The following is a 14,368-nucleotide window of genomic DNA, read 5'->3' as shown; positions in this document are numbered from 1 at the left end:
TTCAAAAGTATTATCCCGTAAAAAAAAGTATTTGGGCGTCAAAATGATTCGATCATACTCTTATCAGTTTTGCAGTCATGTGACCAACCTTTTGTCCAATGGGAAAGCTAAGTAACATTAAAAAATTATGTTGTTGTAAACTTAAAACGTTTATCACATTGCCAGCTTTCGAAAATTATGCTAGTCTGCTTGCCCCATGCTACTGAACCATGCTGAAGACAAGTAAAAATCTCAATGGTGGTAGCCCTCATTAACTAATTGCATTTGAGGGCTATAGTTCGGAACCAATTCTCATTGCTTTGATTTTTCTACAAATGGGATCATTTGATCAGTGTTCCCGTTCATCGGTATTTTTACAGGTAAAATTAGGCTTAGATTGGTATTTCATGTGACTGTCAGTCCCTTTGGACTGGAAAATAAGGTACCTTATAAATTTTGTTGTTGAAGCAAACAGTGGCAATATTCGTATAAGTATATCTTTTGAAAGAACTCAGCTTGTCTGTTACCATCAGGGTTTCCCATGTCTATTTTTCGTGCAAGAAAATAACATTTTGCTTTGCTTCGAGGGATGAATATTTATACATGTATGTTCCAACTATTAAGTCTCGAGCCAAAGTTAAATATTAAAAAAAAACAGAGAGAAAATTGTGAGTGAACTTTGTGTGAATGACATGTAGATTTAACTAAGTTACATCAGAGATGACAGCATTGCATTTGGCAGCTATGAACGTACACCGCACTGAACATGAAGTTGGAAGAATGAAAACCAGGTAATATTCACATGTTTTTTTATTTGTTGAAAGTTGGGACTGACAAAAATTAGAGGGGACTGGTAATTTTTAGAGTTGCCAGTCCACCAGGACTGGGATCTTCAAAAACCAGTGGGAACACTGCATTGGATTGTTACTTGTCCCAGGTTAGCGGACTAGCTTGAATTTCAAAGGCTGTATTCATTGCCAGGCACTGCCATGGTGATACAGCTACACTGATGTAGGTTCTCTCTGATGTAGTACTGCAGGATCCTTTTGGCATATACCAAGTTTGTCTTCCGCAAATATCTTGTTCTGGAAAACTTGCCTTTCAACTTTTCCTTTGCAAGAGTCAATCATCATGCTTTCTCTGCTTCATCGCTAACTCAATTTCTTTTGGTGATTTTTGTGTGAACTTCACTGATTTTGACATTGCTATTGAGAAGAAAATGGTATTTCATATTAATAACAGATTAGATGATCATCTCATCAAAAAGCACTCAACATTCTATAACAGACTATTGATTTTAGATTAAGGCATGTGTTTTATTTGAGTTGTAATTAAACCTCCGGAAACAAATATCTGTTGAGGAAGTTGATCTCTTGATATCTTGTAAACACATCCCTCATCATTTGCTCAGCGTGTGCAGTGAATGCAGCGTCTGCCCGGAGTGCAGAAGATCAATGGCTACATCCCCTTGACGCATCACTCCAAAAGTCATTAAAAGAAGGTCCTTCTTGTTACCCTGCCTGGCAGTCAGTATAGAGCATATGGCTAGGACTGGCCAACTTTGAGTCATGTACTGTCTAAGTGGGGTATCCACATTAAACTGTGTCTCAGTGGGCAAGCACCATAAAACTGGCCTAAGTCCAAACTAGTAAATGCAGCACGCAGAAACATGTTAAATAAACATCAGTGCAAGAGACAAACCAGTCTTTATTATTGCTGAAACAGATGGTTAAAGGTCGAAAGGCTGTGAAAATTATATGAAAGGACCGCTGAAAATCAGTGATGACACCTTAGGAAACCCAGTGCACCTTTACCATGTCAGCATTTAGAAATGGTCAGCATGTTGGGGGGTTGTCTATGTGGCACTCTCATTGCTGACCATAGTCGGTACCCATCTCATGATACAGGTGACTCATATTATGTTGTGTTCATCATCACCATTTGTCTGACATTTTCTCAACATTGTTTTCTCAGTCAGTGAGACACTTCATGACTTACAGGCCCTGATTATGACTAGTCATCTTGATTTATATCTAGAAGTGCATTCAAATGAAAATGCATCTAAACAATAATACCGTATTCGATGGAATAAGCGCCCAGGGCGCTCTCAAAATAAGAAATAGGGGGCTCTTATTATACCCCCGTTTACGAAGTAAATCGGGGTATATAGCATTCCGTTCGTCCGTCCTTCTGTCCGAGCTTTTGTACGGCCCATAACTTTTTAACTATGCACCCTAGCTTCACCAAACTTGCTACACACATTTACCACAATGAGTACTTGTGCCTTTTGCTAGTTTGAAGATTCGGAACTATTTAATTTTTGCCGTTTCCATGGAAACATAAGGAACTTAAACTTTTAGGGTGGCTGTTTTGTACGGCCTATATCTTTTTAACTACACACCCTAGCTTCACCAAACTTTCCACACACATTAACCACAATGAGTACTTGTGCCTTTTGCTAGTTTGAAGATTCTAAATTTTTAATTTTTGCCGTTTCCATGGAAACATTAGGAACTTAAACTTTTAGGGTGGGTGTTTTGTACGGCCTATATCTTTTTAACTATGCACCCTAGCTTCACCAAACTTTCTACACACATTAACCACAATGAGTACTTGAGCCTTTTGCTAGTTTGAAGATTCAGAATTTTTTAATTTTTGCCGTTTCCTTGGAATCATGGTGAAAAATAAATTTTGGGTAGAGTTTTTGTATGATCCATGTTTACAATATTATGTATCCTAGCTTCAGCAAACTTGCTACATTAACCGCTATGATTGTTTTTTTATCTTTTATAACATTCAGAAAGTTTAGTCTTTTGCTGTTTTCATGGAAACATGATGGAATTTAGAAATTTTGATGACTGGTTTTGTATAAATAATATATTTTCAAAAATTGTTTCCATACATGTAGATCATCATAAGTATCTGTGCTTTGTGATAGTTTGAATTCTTTACCAGTTAAGGCTAGATGGAAATGATTAATTTAGTGAATTTCTTATATGATATTGTTTTTATATCAACAGTTTTTGGTCCTTTTGATAATTCTTCTTATGTAACTCCTCAATCAAATTTTTATTCAGAGGTGTTCATGGTGATCTACTACATCGTACTACAACTTGGGAGGTGGGGGGTGGGGGGTAGGGGGGCCAATTGTCACTGAAACTCAGTCTTAGTTTTTAAAACATTGAAGTTAAAATCAGTTAGAAATATGTAATATTTCATTAATTAACAAACTATTTACTATTTGTTGTTGACCTGCGGGAATAACGGGGGTATGTGAGCTTTGCTCACTTCTTTCTTGTTAGAATATTATTTTGGTGACAAAAAAGAGTTGAGGTGAGTTGAAAGATAAATTTTGTGGTTTATGCTGACAGCCTGAAATGTTTATATATGACAGATATATTTTTCCAGAATTTCATTGCCCATAATTAAGGGTGCATGTAAAGGTACATTGATCAATCGGAAGGGGTGCTAATTGGGATTGTTCACTAGCCGATATATTAGCAAATATCACCATGGGGGCTTATTAGAGCAAGGCGCTTATTACGTCGACTACTGTATGTATAAATTGCATTAAAAAGGAATATATATTGGTTGCAGTAATATTTTTTTCATCCAAAGGGCCCATGTTACAAGGAATACTATTTTCTGAGTTGTCATGATCCTGATGCCAAGTAACAATGATACACACTGCCCTTCTCCAAATCATTGCAGACAGTTAATGGGTTATTGTCTGACATCTTGCAACTATTTTCACATCATTTGTTCATCATGGATTAATGCAAATTACAATGCGCCCAAGAGATGGCAGACAAAGTCTCTGTTTGTCATATTCAAACTAAATAAAGTAATACATCATTAGAAAGTATTGCAAGGCTCTGATTGTTCCATTTCCTGATTAGCCATATACTCAGCTGGCACAGTGAATACCTTTTTCCCTGAATGAAGGACAATTAACTGTAGAGATGTCCCCTTCCCTAGAGTTGACACACAATGATGAGCTAGATTCTCCTTCCAGAGGTCTTGATTTTGCAATTGTATTCAGCCAAAGTATTGCCTTGTAATAGCTTAGCTGTAGACGGTCAATAGTTAAAAGAAAAAACTGTATATCAGGGTTTTTTTTGTATCAATAATTTTCATTGTGTAATACAATTTTATTCTAGTTTAATTCTAATGTGCCTCTCAGTTAAACAGTATTAGAGTAATGTGTTCAGAAAGTCTGCTAAATATCGGCCCTGGTAATTTGCAACACCAAGTATCATAATCTGTGCGGGAACCCATGATCAGCAGATCCTGGCTCAGTTCAGAAAAACTACTCTGTCTGGCAAATTCTGCACATTAGACAATTGGTGCACCCTGCCCCCTCCCATTATGGGAGTTCTTAATGTGACATGATCAATATACTCATATTGTGCTGCAAAGGTCTATACTGAGAGACAACTCTAACAGGTTTATTTCCACATTGCGTGATTGTGTACGTATTGTACAATGGCTGGTGCAGTGTGGCTGACTAAAGTGTACGACAACCCTCAGATCTGGGATGATAGCCAGCACAACATGTTCACAAGATTGATGTCAATGACAGTGACCAAACTTCTTGTAAACCTGGAATTACTTTCTTTGTTCATTTTGATTACTTCCCAATCTTCAACATCCTGAATAATATCAAGACAAGTAATCAGAATAAATCACTTCCAAACATTGATGTACAAACAAGTAAAATGAAACGAGCTATCAGGTTTGATGGTAAGACAATCATGATTGCGAATTCATGGAAATAACGAACAAAGCAAGTAATAAAGTTGTGTAGGATATGTAGCTTATCTATTCTTGTACTGAATTAATGAGTTTTCAAATACAACAGATCGCTCTTTGTATTTTTTCTCCTATGAACTATGCTTATTCTTTAGTTGAAATAAGTTAGAAATTACACATAAAAAACAATGAATATTTAGATGAAAGAGAATATAACATGTTCAGTTATTGAAAGAAGTAAACGTACATAACACATTTTCCATTGCTTCAATAATGTTATCTTTGCTGTTTATAGCAGCAAGAGACACTGCTATTGCGTAAACTCATTCCAGGGGAATTTATAAAGAAGTTTATGGACTTGAATAAATATGAAAGTGATAACTTTTGCTGTGGACATACCGATATGCTGAAAGGCAAGTTAGGTAAAGATGATAACATTTTGCTATGGACATACCGACATATGCTGAAAGTCAAGTTAGGAAAAGATGATAACATTTTGCTGTGAACATACCGACATATGCTGAAAGGCAAGTTAGGAAAAGATGATAACATTTTGCTGTGGACATACCGACATATGCTGAAAGGCAAGTTAGGGAAAGATGATAACATTTTGCTATGAACATACCGACATATGCTGAAAGGCAAGTTAGGAAAAGATGATAACATTTTGCTATGAACATACCGACATGCTGTAATCCAAGTTAGGAAAAGATGATAACATTTTGCTGTGAACATACCGACATGCTGTAATCCAAGTTAGGAAAAGGTGATAACATTTTGCTGTGAACATACCGACATATGCTGAAAGGCAAGTTAGGAAATGTGTTTGGTCTTGTCCAATGCATATGCGCTTGCTCGCACGCACGCACGCACGCATGTATGCATGTATCAAAGGTGATTGATAGATGTATTGTGTAGAAGTTTCAGATAATGAGAGCAAAAGTGTTTTAGTTGTAAGCAGATCTGAGTAGAAAAAGAAATAACGGTTTTCATAATACTTATAATTCAGTCACAATCAAAAGAAGAAAGATAGTGGTTCAATATGCTATATTGAAAAAAGTTGATTCCGCCATTTTATTCTTATAGGGAAGCAAGACACAAGTCAAGGAGATGCTAAAGGTTATCTGGAAAAGAGTGCTATGATCTTATGCTTGAAAACCAGACCAGACAAGAACATCAAATAACTTTGAATTATCTAATATTCCAGAAATGATTCACGTTTTATTGCATTATGAAGTAATTTCTCAAGTATTCAAGTTTGATAATGAACAAATGGTCAGATTCCTCACAAATCTCTGGAGAGAAGATTATTGAAAACAAGACAAATAATTCCAACAATCTTATTACATGATCTAAATTATTAGAATTCCCCACTTTCTCATGATCTAGACAAAGAGGTGACAGACTTCATCAATTTTCAATATGGATTCCCTCGACGCTCATATACGTAACAACTTACATATAAGACGCTCACTGTTTGCACTATGAACCAGCCTCAGTACATCATCCAGGAGACAGAGTTAACTACATACCACCAATAAAAGCCTGCAATGCCACACTCTGTGCTAGATATGGTATTTATGTGGGATAATTTAGTCTAGTGGTGTGAATCATGGATGATAGTATTGTGGCAGTTTGGAAGCTCAACAGTCCAAAGAGCGAAACGGCGCTAAGACGATCGTAACTCCCATTCTTTAGCATTTGCTTACAACAGTCGTAGCTATTAGATCGCTTTGTGGAGCAGGCCTCGTAGCTTGTGGTGAGACCAACACAGTACGGCCTGTTAAAGGGATCAATGGTGATGTTGTAACAACCCTATACCGCAAGCAGCATGATGGATGAACAGCTTCCATGTGCTCGGTGCTGTGGAGAAGATTGCCAGAGATACCACTCTTGGTTTCATTTGGCTTGAAATTAAGTATCCACTGACAGGCTTTTGCTTTTATTTATGGGCAAATATGGTGAAAGTTGTATCAGAGATATTGTCTGTTGAAGTATGTCACCTTCAATATTCTTCTTTCATTTTTTATATGTTGTGATAGATCTTACTTTTGCTATGGTGTATATTTATTCTGTTATCTCATCAGTTACTATGGCTGCAGCCAAGGATTTTGAAAATTGCTAGCTGTGTGTGTTTTTCACAGCCATGACCTGATGATGGAACACCGGGTAAAAAAATGTGAGAGAATAAATTAAGTTTTTCTTCAAAATGAAATAAAATTATCTGTTCGTCGCAGAATTTCTGCCGCAACTTTCTCCCATGTGGATAGTAATCTCTGTATTATTTAGCATATTGCATCCAATGAGCACTTACCATCGTCCTAAAACACACATGCAGGGAGAGCCTGACGCCCTAGGGGCTGTTTGCCATCGCCCTAAAACATGACATACAGTGAAAGCTTCATTAAACAGCCACATGAAACAGCATGTGACTATATATATTCTCGGTTGGAGTATGCTTACAGCGCATCTCTGATTCTGTAGATTCATTAATCATGCTAGCAGTGCTGTTACCAGATCATCAGTATTCATCTCATCCTGAGGAAATTTTGGACATTATCCAATCATTTCAGTATTGAAACATATTTCATGCCTTGTCTTGCGAGAAGAAAAGTACAATATAGTTAATAAAACATATATACCGTATTCGATGTAATAAGCACCCAGGGCACTCTCAAAATTAGAAATAGGGGGCTCTTATTAGAATATTATTTAGGTGAAAAAAACCGAGTTGATAGATCGTAAATTTCGTGGTTAATGCTGACAGCCTGAAATGTTTATATACGACAGATATATTTTTACAGGATTTAATTGCCCATAATTAAGGGTGCATATAACACACAAGTGCATATTATACACCAATAAATAAGTCTGGTGTATATTAATCAATCGGAAAGGGTGCTAACTGAGATTTTCACGAGCCAATATATTAGCAAATATCTCCGTGGGTGCTTAGAGCGGGACGCTTATTACGTCGAATACGGTAAAATCCATTGTTCAGAATCACATTCATTATATGAATAACTGTCAACTTGAAATATATCGCGGTGAGTAGCTGAAAGACTGCTGGTGTGGCATGAAGCAATAATTATTCAGTCACTACTCAACTTGAAATATAAAGTAAATCTTGAGGAGTTATCAGCAGTATGGTAACTTTACAGTGAAGACCTCTTACCTTGAAGCAGACGGATGCTTTTTCAGGTGAACAATTGATTTGCCTTTGCATGTGTTTGTGATGGGTGCCACTGATGGGAAGGATACACTCACCTTTTTGAGAACACCAGGTATCATCCCTATTTGATAGTGATTCATATACTCATGCTCATGAAATAGTCAGTACAAATGAGATTTCTTCTGAATATGGAAAGGTTTTTTATGCTTTTATTTCCATATAGTGCCTTGGACTTTGAGATAACTTGGAGGGTGACTGTTGACTATTGTCATATTTTAAGATTGCAGGATTAGCATGTAGAGTTTGGAAATCACGTGCAGCATATTGTGATAAGAATAAAGACACTCCGTGGTAACGCTTGACTGATTGTTAGTTTTGTAATTAATTGGTACATATCTTGCACATCTCTTCTTAATTACATACTTCTCTTTATGTTTCTTTGTTTCGCGTTTCTTTTGGCTGTGAGTATATCATGCCATGACAGATTAACTAAAGTAATAGGAAAGATTCGGGTGGTCCTTAACTTCTTTTGAGTAATATATAATGCCAAGAAGCAGAGGAAACACTTGAAAGTGTGGTCACAATACCATGACTATCAAACAGTTTCAAGGCATGTCATGAGGGAATCATTTTCAGTTTCTGAAGGTCAGTGTGAGTATGAGAGTATGTCATTAAAAAAATATTAAAAAACGTTTTTTGTCAGATAATCATTACACGATACGATTTCAAATTTGTTTTGGTCCTTATTGCCTGCAGTAAATAAACTTTTCGATTTATATGTCACAATCAGCTGCAGATTTTTAAATATGGGCCTGAAGAGTTTAGTCAGGGCCTGCAGCTTATAAAGCCGGAGGTCCTGATGGCAGCCTGCAAATTTTTTATTTCAAACACTGACCATACTCCACCTTTTTTTATGTATACTAAAATGGATGATTGGGTACTGTTAAAACTAAACATAATAACACAATATATTGTGACTATTGTCAACATAATTACACATTTGCTGAAAGCAAATTGCTACATAAAAAGAATTCCTCCCTCTTCTGTCAAAAAGGTCTTTGCGTACTTATATAATAAGCCGTGGGCAGCTTTGTCCCTGGTGTATACTGGTACTTGTTTTAGTGGCTCTGTTTCCCTCTGGTGGCAGTTAGTTGTCTCTCAGCCAACATGGCTCACTCTGTAAAAGTTGGCATGACACAAGTTTGTGCGTAAGGACGGGGGACAAATATAGCATCTATTAAACATAAAACTAAGAGGATGTAATGCTGGAACACTGATGAAGATTACACTTCATCACTGTGATGTTCACTGAAGCCAGTTCTTGCCAACTGTAGCCACACTGAGGACAACCACAGCTGAACGCTGCCAACCAGTAATGGCAAACATTATTACACTTTTTGTTTTCTCCATTTATATGCTAATTATAACTATGGTTATGTATGATCCCCATACACTTTGTCCTTTTTTTCATGAGAAATGTCTTTGTACTTCAATTTTCCTCATAAACAGGGGAAAAAGTTTTCAATTTACTTAGATGTCCCATTCAATCAATGTTTCAGTGACAAGCTACTTTCCATTAAGTAATGGTTGTTTCCCTCTTCCACGAAATGAGCAACAAGGCCTTGACATGGCTGATGTTGATATACGACAACCTCAAAGGACATGATCTTAAAATATCAGAGATGTTAGTTAAATACTTGATTTTAGTTATCTGTCATTAGCCCAGGATTGCTTCATCCTAAGAAACTTTGAATTTTCAATCAATTACTGGTTGTCTGCCCAGCAGTTTACAAGTCTTACTCTCTGAAGTGAATGATTCTCCATGGAATCGATTTGGACAAGGATTCTGATACTGTCTGTCGCATGTAAACGCTAATCATCTCCTTCGCAGGGTGGTCTCCTGTAGTTTCAAGTTCAGACCTCCACTAGTTGATGATTATTGTATTGTTCACATGCTGGAAAGTAACCCAATATGCCAACTGCTCAATGGCTCCCGCTGAAAATCACCTATTTCGTATTGGAGATTAAGTGAAAAAAAATTCTCCCTTGATAAAGAAAGTTCCGTGTCATCCATCAAGACATTGCATGAGGAAAGGATAATATATTGTTTCAGAATAATGTCAATACTGCCAAAAGCATCAGAGCTAGTTTCATCCAAAAATTGATTTGATAATGAAAATATTGTTTTTCCATCTCTTGTCAAATATAGTTAATTAAGAAGATAGTCATGTTTTTTAGGATATTTGTCAAATTATATTAAGTTTTGGTTGTAAAGAGTACAGTTTTTGCAAGGGTTGAAAAGTTCTGAGCCTAACTATGAAGGATGCATCGTACATCCTTTAAAGTTTGCATGTATTAAGTACAACACTTTCCATGCTTACGGGCTGCATTAGAAGCATGTACACATCCAACCAGCATATATCTGCCGGCATAGAGACTAGGTACTCTCTGTTGATGTACATGGACCAATTTAAGGAAGAGAATACATGGATGTCAACTCCTCTAATTATGAGGAACACAACGTTTCGGAGTATATGCTTACTCCTTCATCAGGTGAATGAATGCCATGAGGCAGAGAGCATATATAATTACATGTAAGGACAACAAAAATGATAAGATAACAAGTGTCCAGTGTCCATTACCTATTACCTATTTATGATACTTAAGTACTGGCTTCCATACTTTCATCCTAATTACTGTAAAGTGTTGGCTTCCATTGTCTGTTGTCAATCATCTTTCAGCGCCAATCATTTGTTGGTTTCCCTTGTTGGTTTCTCCCCTTTGTTATTTTCCACCTTTTGTTATCTTATTCATTTTGTTGTTTTGGAATTGTGAAGCTAAACCTTGGTGTTGATAAGCCATGACAAGTATTGGTTTGGAATTGTGAAGCTAAACCTTGGTGTTGATAAGCCATGACAAGTATTGGTGTGGAAGCGTGAAGCTAAACCCTGGTGTTGATAAGCCATGACATGTATTGGTGTGGAAGCTTGAAGCTAAACCCTGGTGTTGATAAGCAAAGACAAGTATTGGTGTGGAAGCATGAAGCTAAACCTTGGTGTTGATAAGCCATGACAAGTATTGGTGTGGAAGCATGAAGCTAAACCTTGGTGTTGGTAAGCAATGACAAGTATTGGTGTGGAAGCGTGAAGCTAAACCCTGGTGTTGATAAGCCATGACAAGTATTGGTGTGGAAGCGTGAAGCTAAACCTTGGTGTTGATAAGCCATGACAAGTATTGGTGTGGAAGCGTGAAGCTAAACCTTGGTGTTGATAAGCCATGACAAGTATTGGTGTGGAATTGTGAAGCTAAACCTTGGTGTTGATAAGCCATGACAAGTATTGGTGTGGAATTGTGAAGCTAAACCTTGGTGTTGATAAGCCATGAAAAGTATTGGTGTGGAAGCATGAAGCTAAACCTTGGTGTTGATAAGCCCTGACAAGTATTGGTGTGGAAGCCTGAAGCTAAACCTTGGTGTTGATAAGCCATGACAAGTATTGGTGTGGAAGCGTGAAGCTAAACCTTGGTGTTGATAAGCCATGACAAGTATTGGTGTGGAAGCGTGAAGCTAAACCTTGGTGATGATAAGCCATGACAAGTATTGGTGTGGAAGCGTGAAGCTAAACCTTGGTGTTGATAAGCCATGACAAGTATTGGTGTGGAAGCCTGAAGCTAAACCTTGGTGTTGATAAGCCATGACAAGTATTGGTGTGGAATTGTGAAGCTAAACCTTGGTGTTGATAAGCCATGAAAAGTATTGGTGTGGAATTGTGAAGCTAAACCTTGGTGTTGATAAGCCATGACAAGTTTTGGTGTGGAAGCCTGAAGCTAAACCTTGGTGTTGATAAGCCATGACAAGTATTGGTGTGGAAGCGTGAAGCTAAACCTTGGTGTTGATAAGCCATGACAAGTATTGGTGTGGAAGCGTGAAGCTAAACCTTGGTGTTGATAAGCCATGACAAGTATTGGTGTGGAAGCGTGAAGCTAAACCTTGGTGTTGATAAGCCATGACAAGTATTGGTGTGGAATTGTGAAGCTAAACCTTGGTGTTGATAAGCCATGACAAGTATTGGTGTGGAATTGTGAAGCTAAACCTTGGTGTTGATAAGCCATGACAAGTATTGGTGTGGAACTGTGAAGCTAAACCTTGGTGTTGATAAGCCATGACAAGTATTGGTGTGGAAGCATGAAGCTAAACCTTGGTGTTGATAAGCCATGACAAGTATTGGTGTGGAATTGTGAAGCTAAACCTTGGTGTTGATAAGCCATGACAAGTATTGGTGTGGAATTGTGAAGCTAAACCTTGGTGTTGATAAGCCATGACAAGTATTGGTGTGGAACTGTGAAGCTAAACCTTGGTGTTGATAAGCCATGACAAGTATTGTTGTGGAAGCGTGAAGCTAAACCTTGGTGTTGATAAGCCATGACAAGTATTGTTGTGGAAGCGTGAAGCTAAACCTTGGTGTTGATAAGCCATGACAAGTATTGGTGTGGAATTGTGAAGCTAAACCTTGGTGTTGATAAGCCATGACAAGTATTGGTGTGGAAGCATGAAGCTAAACCTTGGTGTTGATAAGCCATGACAAGTATTGGTGTGGAACTGTGAAGCATCGACAGTGATTGGTCATTTTGTTCCATGTGTAACCACTATGCTGCAATAGCGATCAGCTGTACAAAAGTGCATGGTTTATGGTTATTGATTTATTTCAATTATATATAGTAAAGTTGCAACTAAAATAACACTATATTGAAATATATTCTTCCAATCATTGTATCAAAATATTCTTTAAAGTTACAGTAATCTTACTCTCTGCATATAAATAAGATATCCGTGAAGATCTGGATTAGAACAGGTCTTCAGCAACCCATGCTTGCCATAAAAGGCAACTATGCGTGTTGTAAGAGGCATCTAACAGGATTGGGTGGTCAGGTTAGCTGATTTGGTTTATGAATGTCATCGTATCCAAATTTCATGGATCAATGCTCACGATGTCAGTCACTGGATTATCTGATCCAGACTCAATTTTTTACAGGCCTCCATCAATATCGCTGATTGCTGCGTTAATTGACAAACAGACAAAACTCTGCATATTAAAGAATGTCTAACAGAACAGGAAATACTATCAAAACAGTAAATCAACATGTCTAGTGATGTTTTATTTCAAATTTCAAATCTGTATTGACGAAGTTTCATTGTTATCACCTGTTTGTTTACTTGAATTCACTGAAGGGATACGATGTAATTTTTCTCTGCGGAAGACACACACATTTTTATGGCAAATAGAAGGATGTGTATGTGTATGGTGATGTGCTTCATTCCAGATCGCTTTATAGATGGGTACCAGGTATATGAATTTTGAGGGCTTTACAAGGGGGTCGCCTTATAGCCGGGGTCACTTTATAGACGATGATATACAGTAAACATAACGTCTAGTGTAATGTGTTTGCAGGTACCTGATGCTGGTGTACAAGGCTATGGCTGAGGCAGTCATGAAGGGAATCAAGACGTACGCCCACACTCTCAGTGTCACTCAGGTAGGAACATCATCTTTCAGTGTTATATTTGGGATAACACTTTCTTTGTAAAGTACAGATTCTCATACTTTTTGGGGTTTAGTCCCATCCAGGATTTGAACCCATACTGCCAGAGTGAGGCACTTAATCGTCAGCACACAAAGTCAGTAATCTAACCCACTCAGCCACCAAGGCTTCCACAAAAGTGAAAGTCCATCAACTAGTAGTCAAGATCACAGACTTTGTGAACCCCTCTGACAAGTGTAAATTACCGTGGCATTTACAAACTGGAGTATCACTGGAGGCAGGATCCACTGAATTTCAGCTTCTGTGGTTCTCTCAATGCAGTGTTTAGTGTGGGTACCTTTACCCAAGATTCATAGACAAGGTAATAAGAAGACAGAGATTAATAAAAACAGGATTGCAAATGGTGAAAATGGATGAAGCCTAGGGAAGCCTACCAAGATGTTGCTCACTTGGTTGATTAATATACTGGTACCTGCACCAAAACATCACATCGAAAAAATAAAAGAAGTTGAAATTCAAAGGTCAATCCTTCAGTTACAGGTAGGAACTGTATTACTTGTCCATGTGCCCAGTGCAAACTGAATTTCTGCCAGTTAAGCTGTTCTCCTAAAGTACTTCCTTCTCCAACTGTCAGGGGGAGTCGGGTAGCCTAGTGGTTAAAGAGTTCGCTTGTCATGCCGAAGACCCGGGTTCGTTTCCTGACATGGGTACAATGTGTGAAGCCCATTACTGGTGTCCCCCACCGTGATATTGCTGGAAAATTGCTATAAGCGGCATAAAAACCATACTGACTTACTCACTCATTTACTCACTCTATCTGTCCTCATCCTAACATCTGGTTGGACCTACTTTTTCTGCTTTCAGTCTAAATTTTAGAATTTAGTGCTGACTTTGGGTTTGTAAGTATGACCTATGCAAAGATGTGAC

At 37.7% G+C, this 14,368-nt stretch overlaps 1 protein-coding gene across 1 annotated transcript in view; it reads left to right on the top strand.

Annotated features, from left to right (window-relative positions):
- Positions 1–14,368, top strand: part of LOC139452711 (dynein axonemal assembly factor 9-like) — a 179,601-nt gene that overhangs the window by 140,530 nt on the left and 24,703 nt on the right. Inside the window, exon 16 of the mRNA XM_071234279.1 lies at positions 13,351–13,435. Coding sequence (XP_071090380.1) covers positions 13,351–13,435 — 85 coding nt within the window. The remainder of the gene's footprint in view (positions 1–13,350; positions 13,436–14,368) is intronic.

Source organism: Haliotis cracherodii, unplaced genomic scaffold (assembly GCF_022045235.1).
Source record: "Haliotis cracherodii isolate W230 unplaced genomic scaffold, xgHalCrac1.p SCAF_9, whole genome shotgun sequence".
NCBI lineage: Eukaryota > Metazoa > Mollusca > Gastropoda > Lepetellida > Haliotidae > Haliotis > Haliotis cracherodii.
This window is presented reverse-complemented; position numbering and strand designations above follow the sequence as displayed.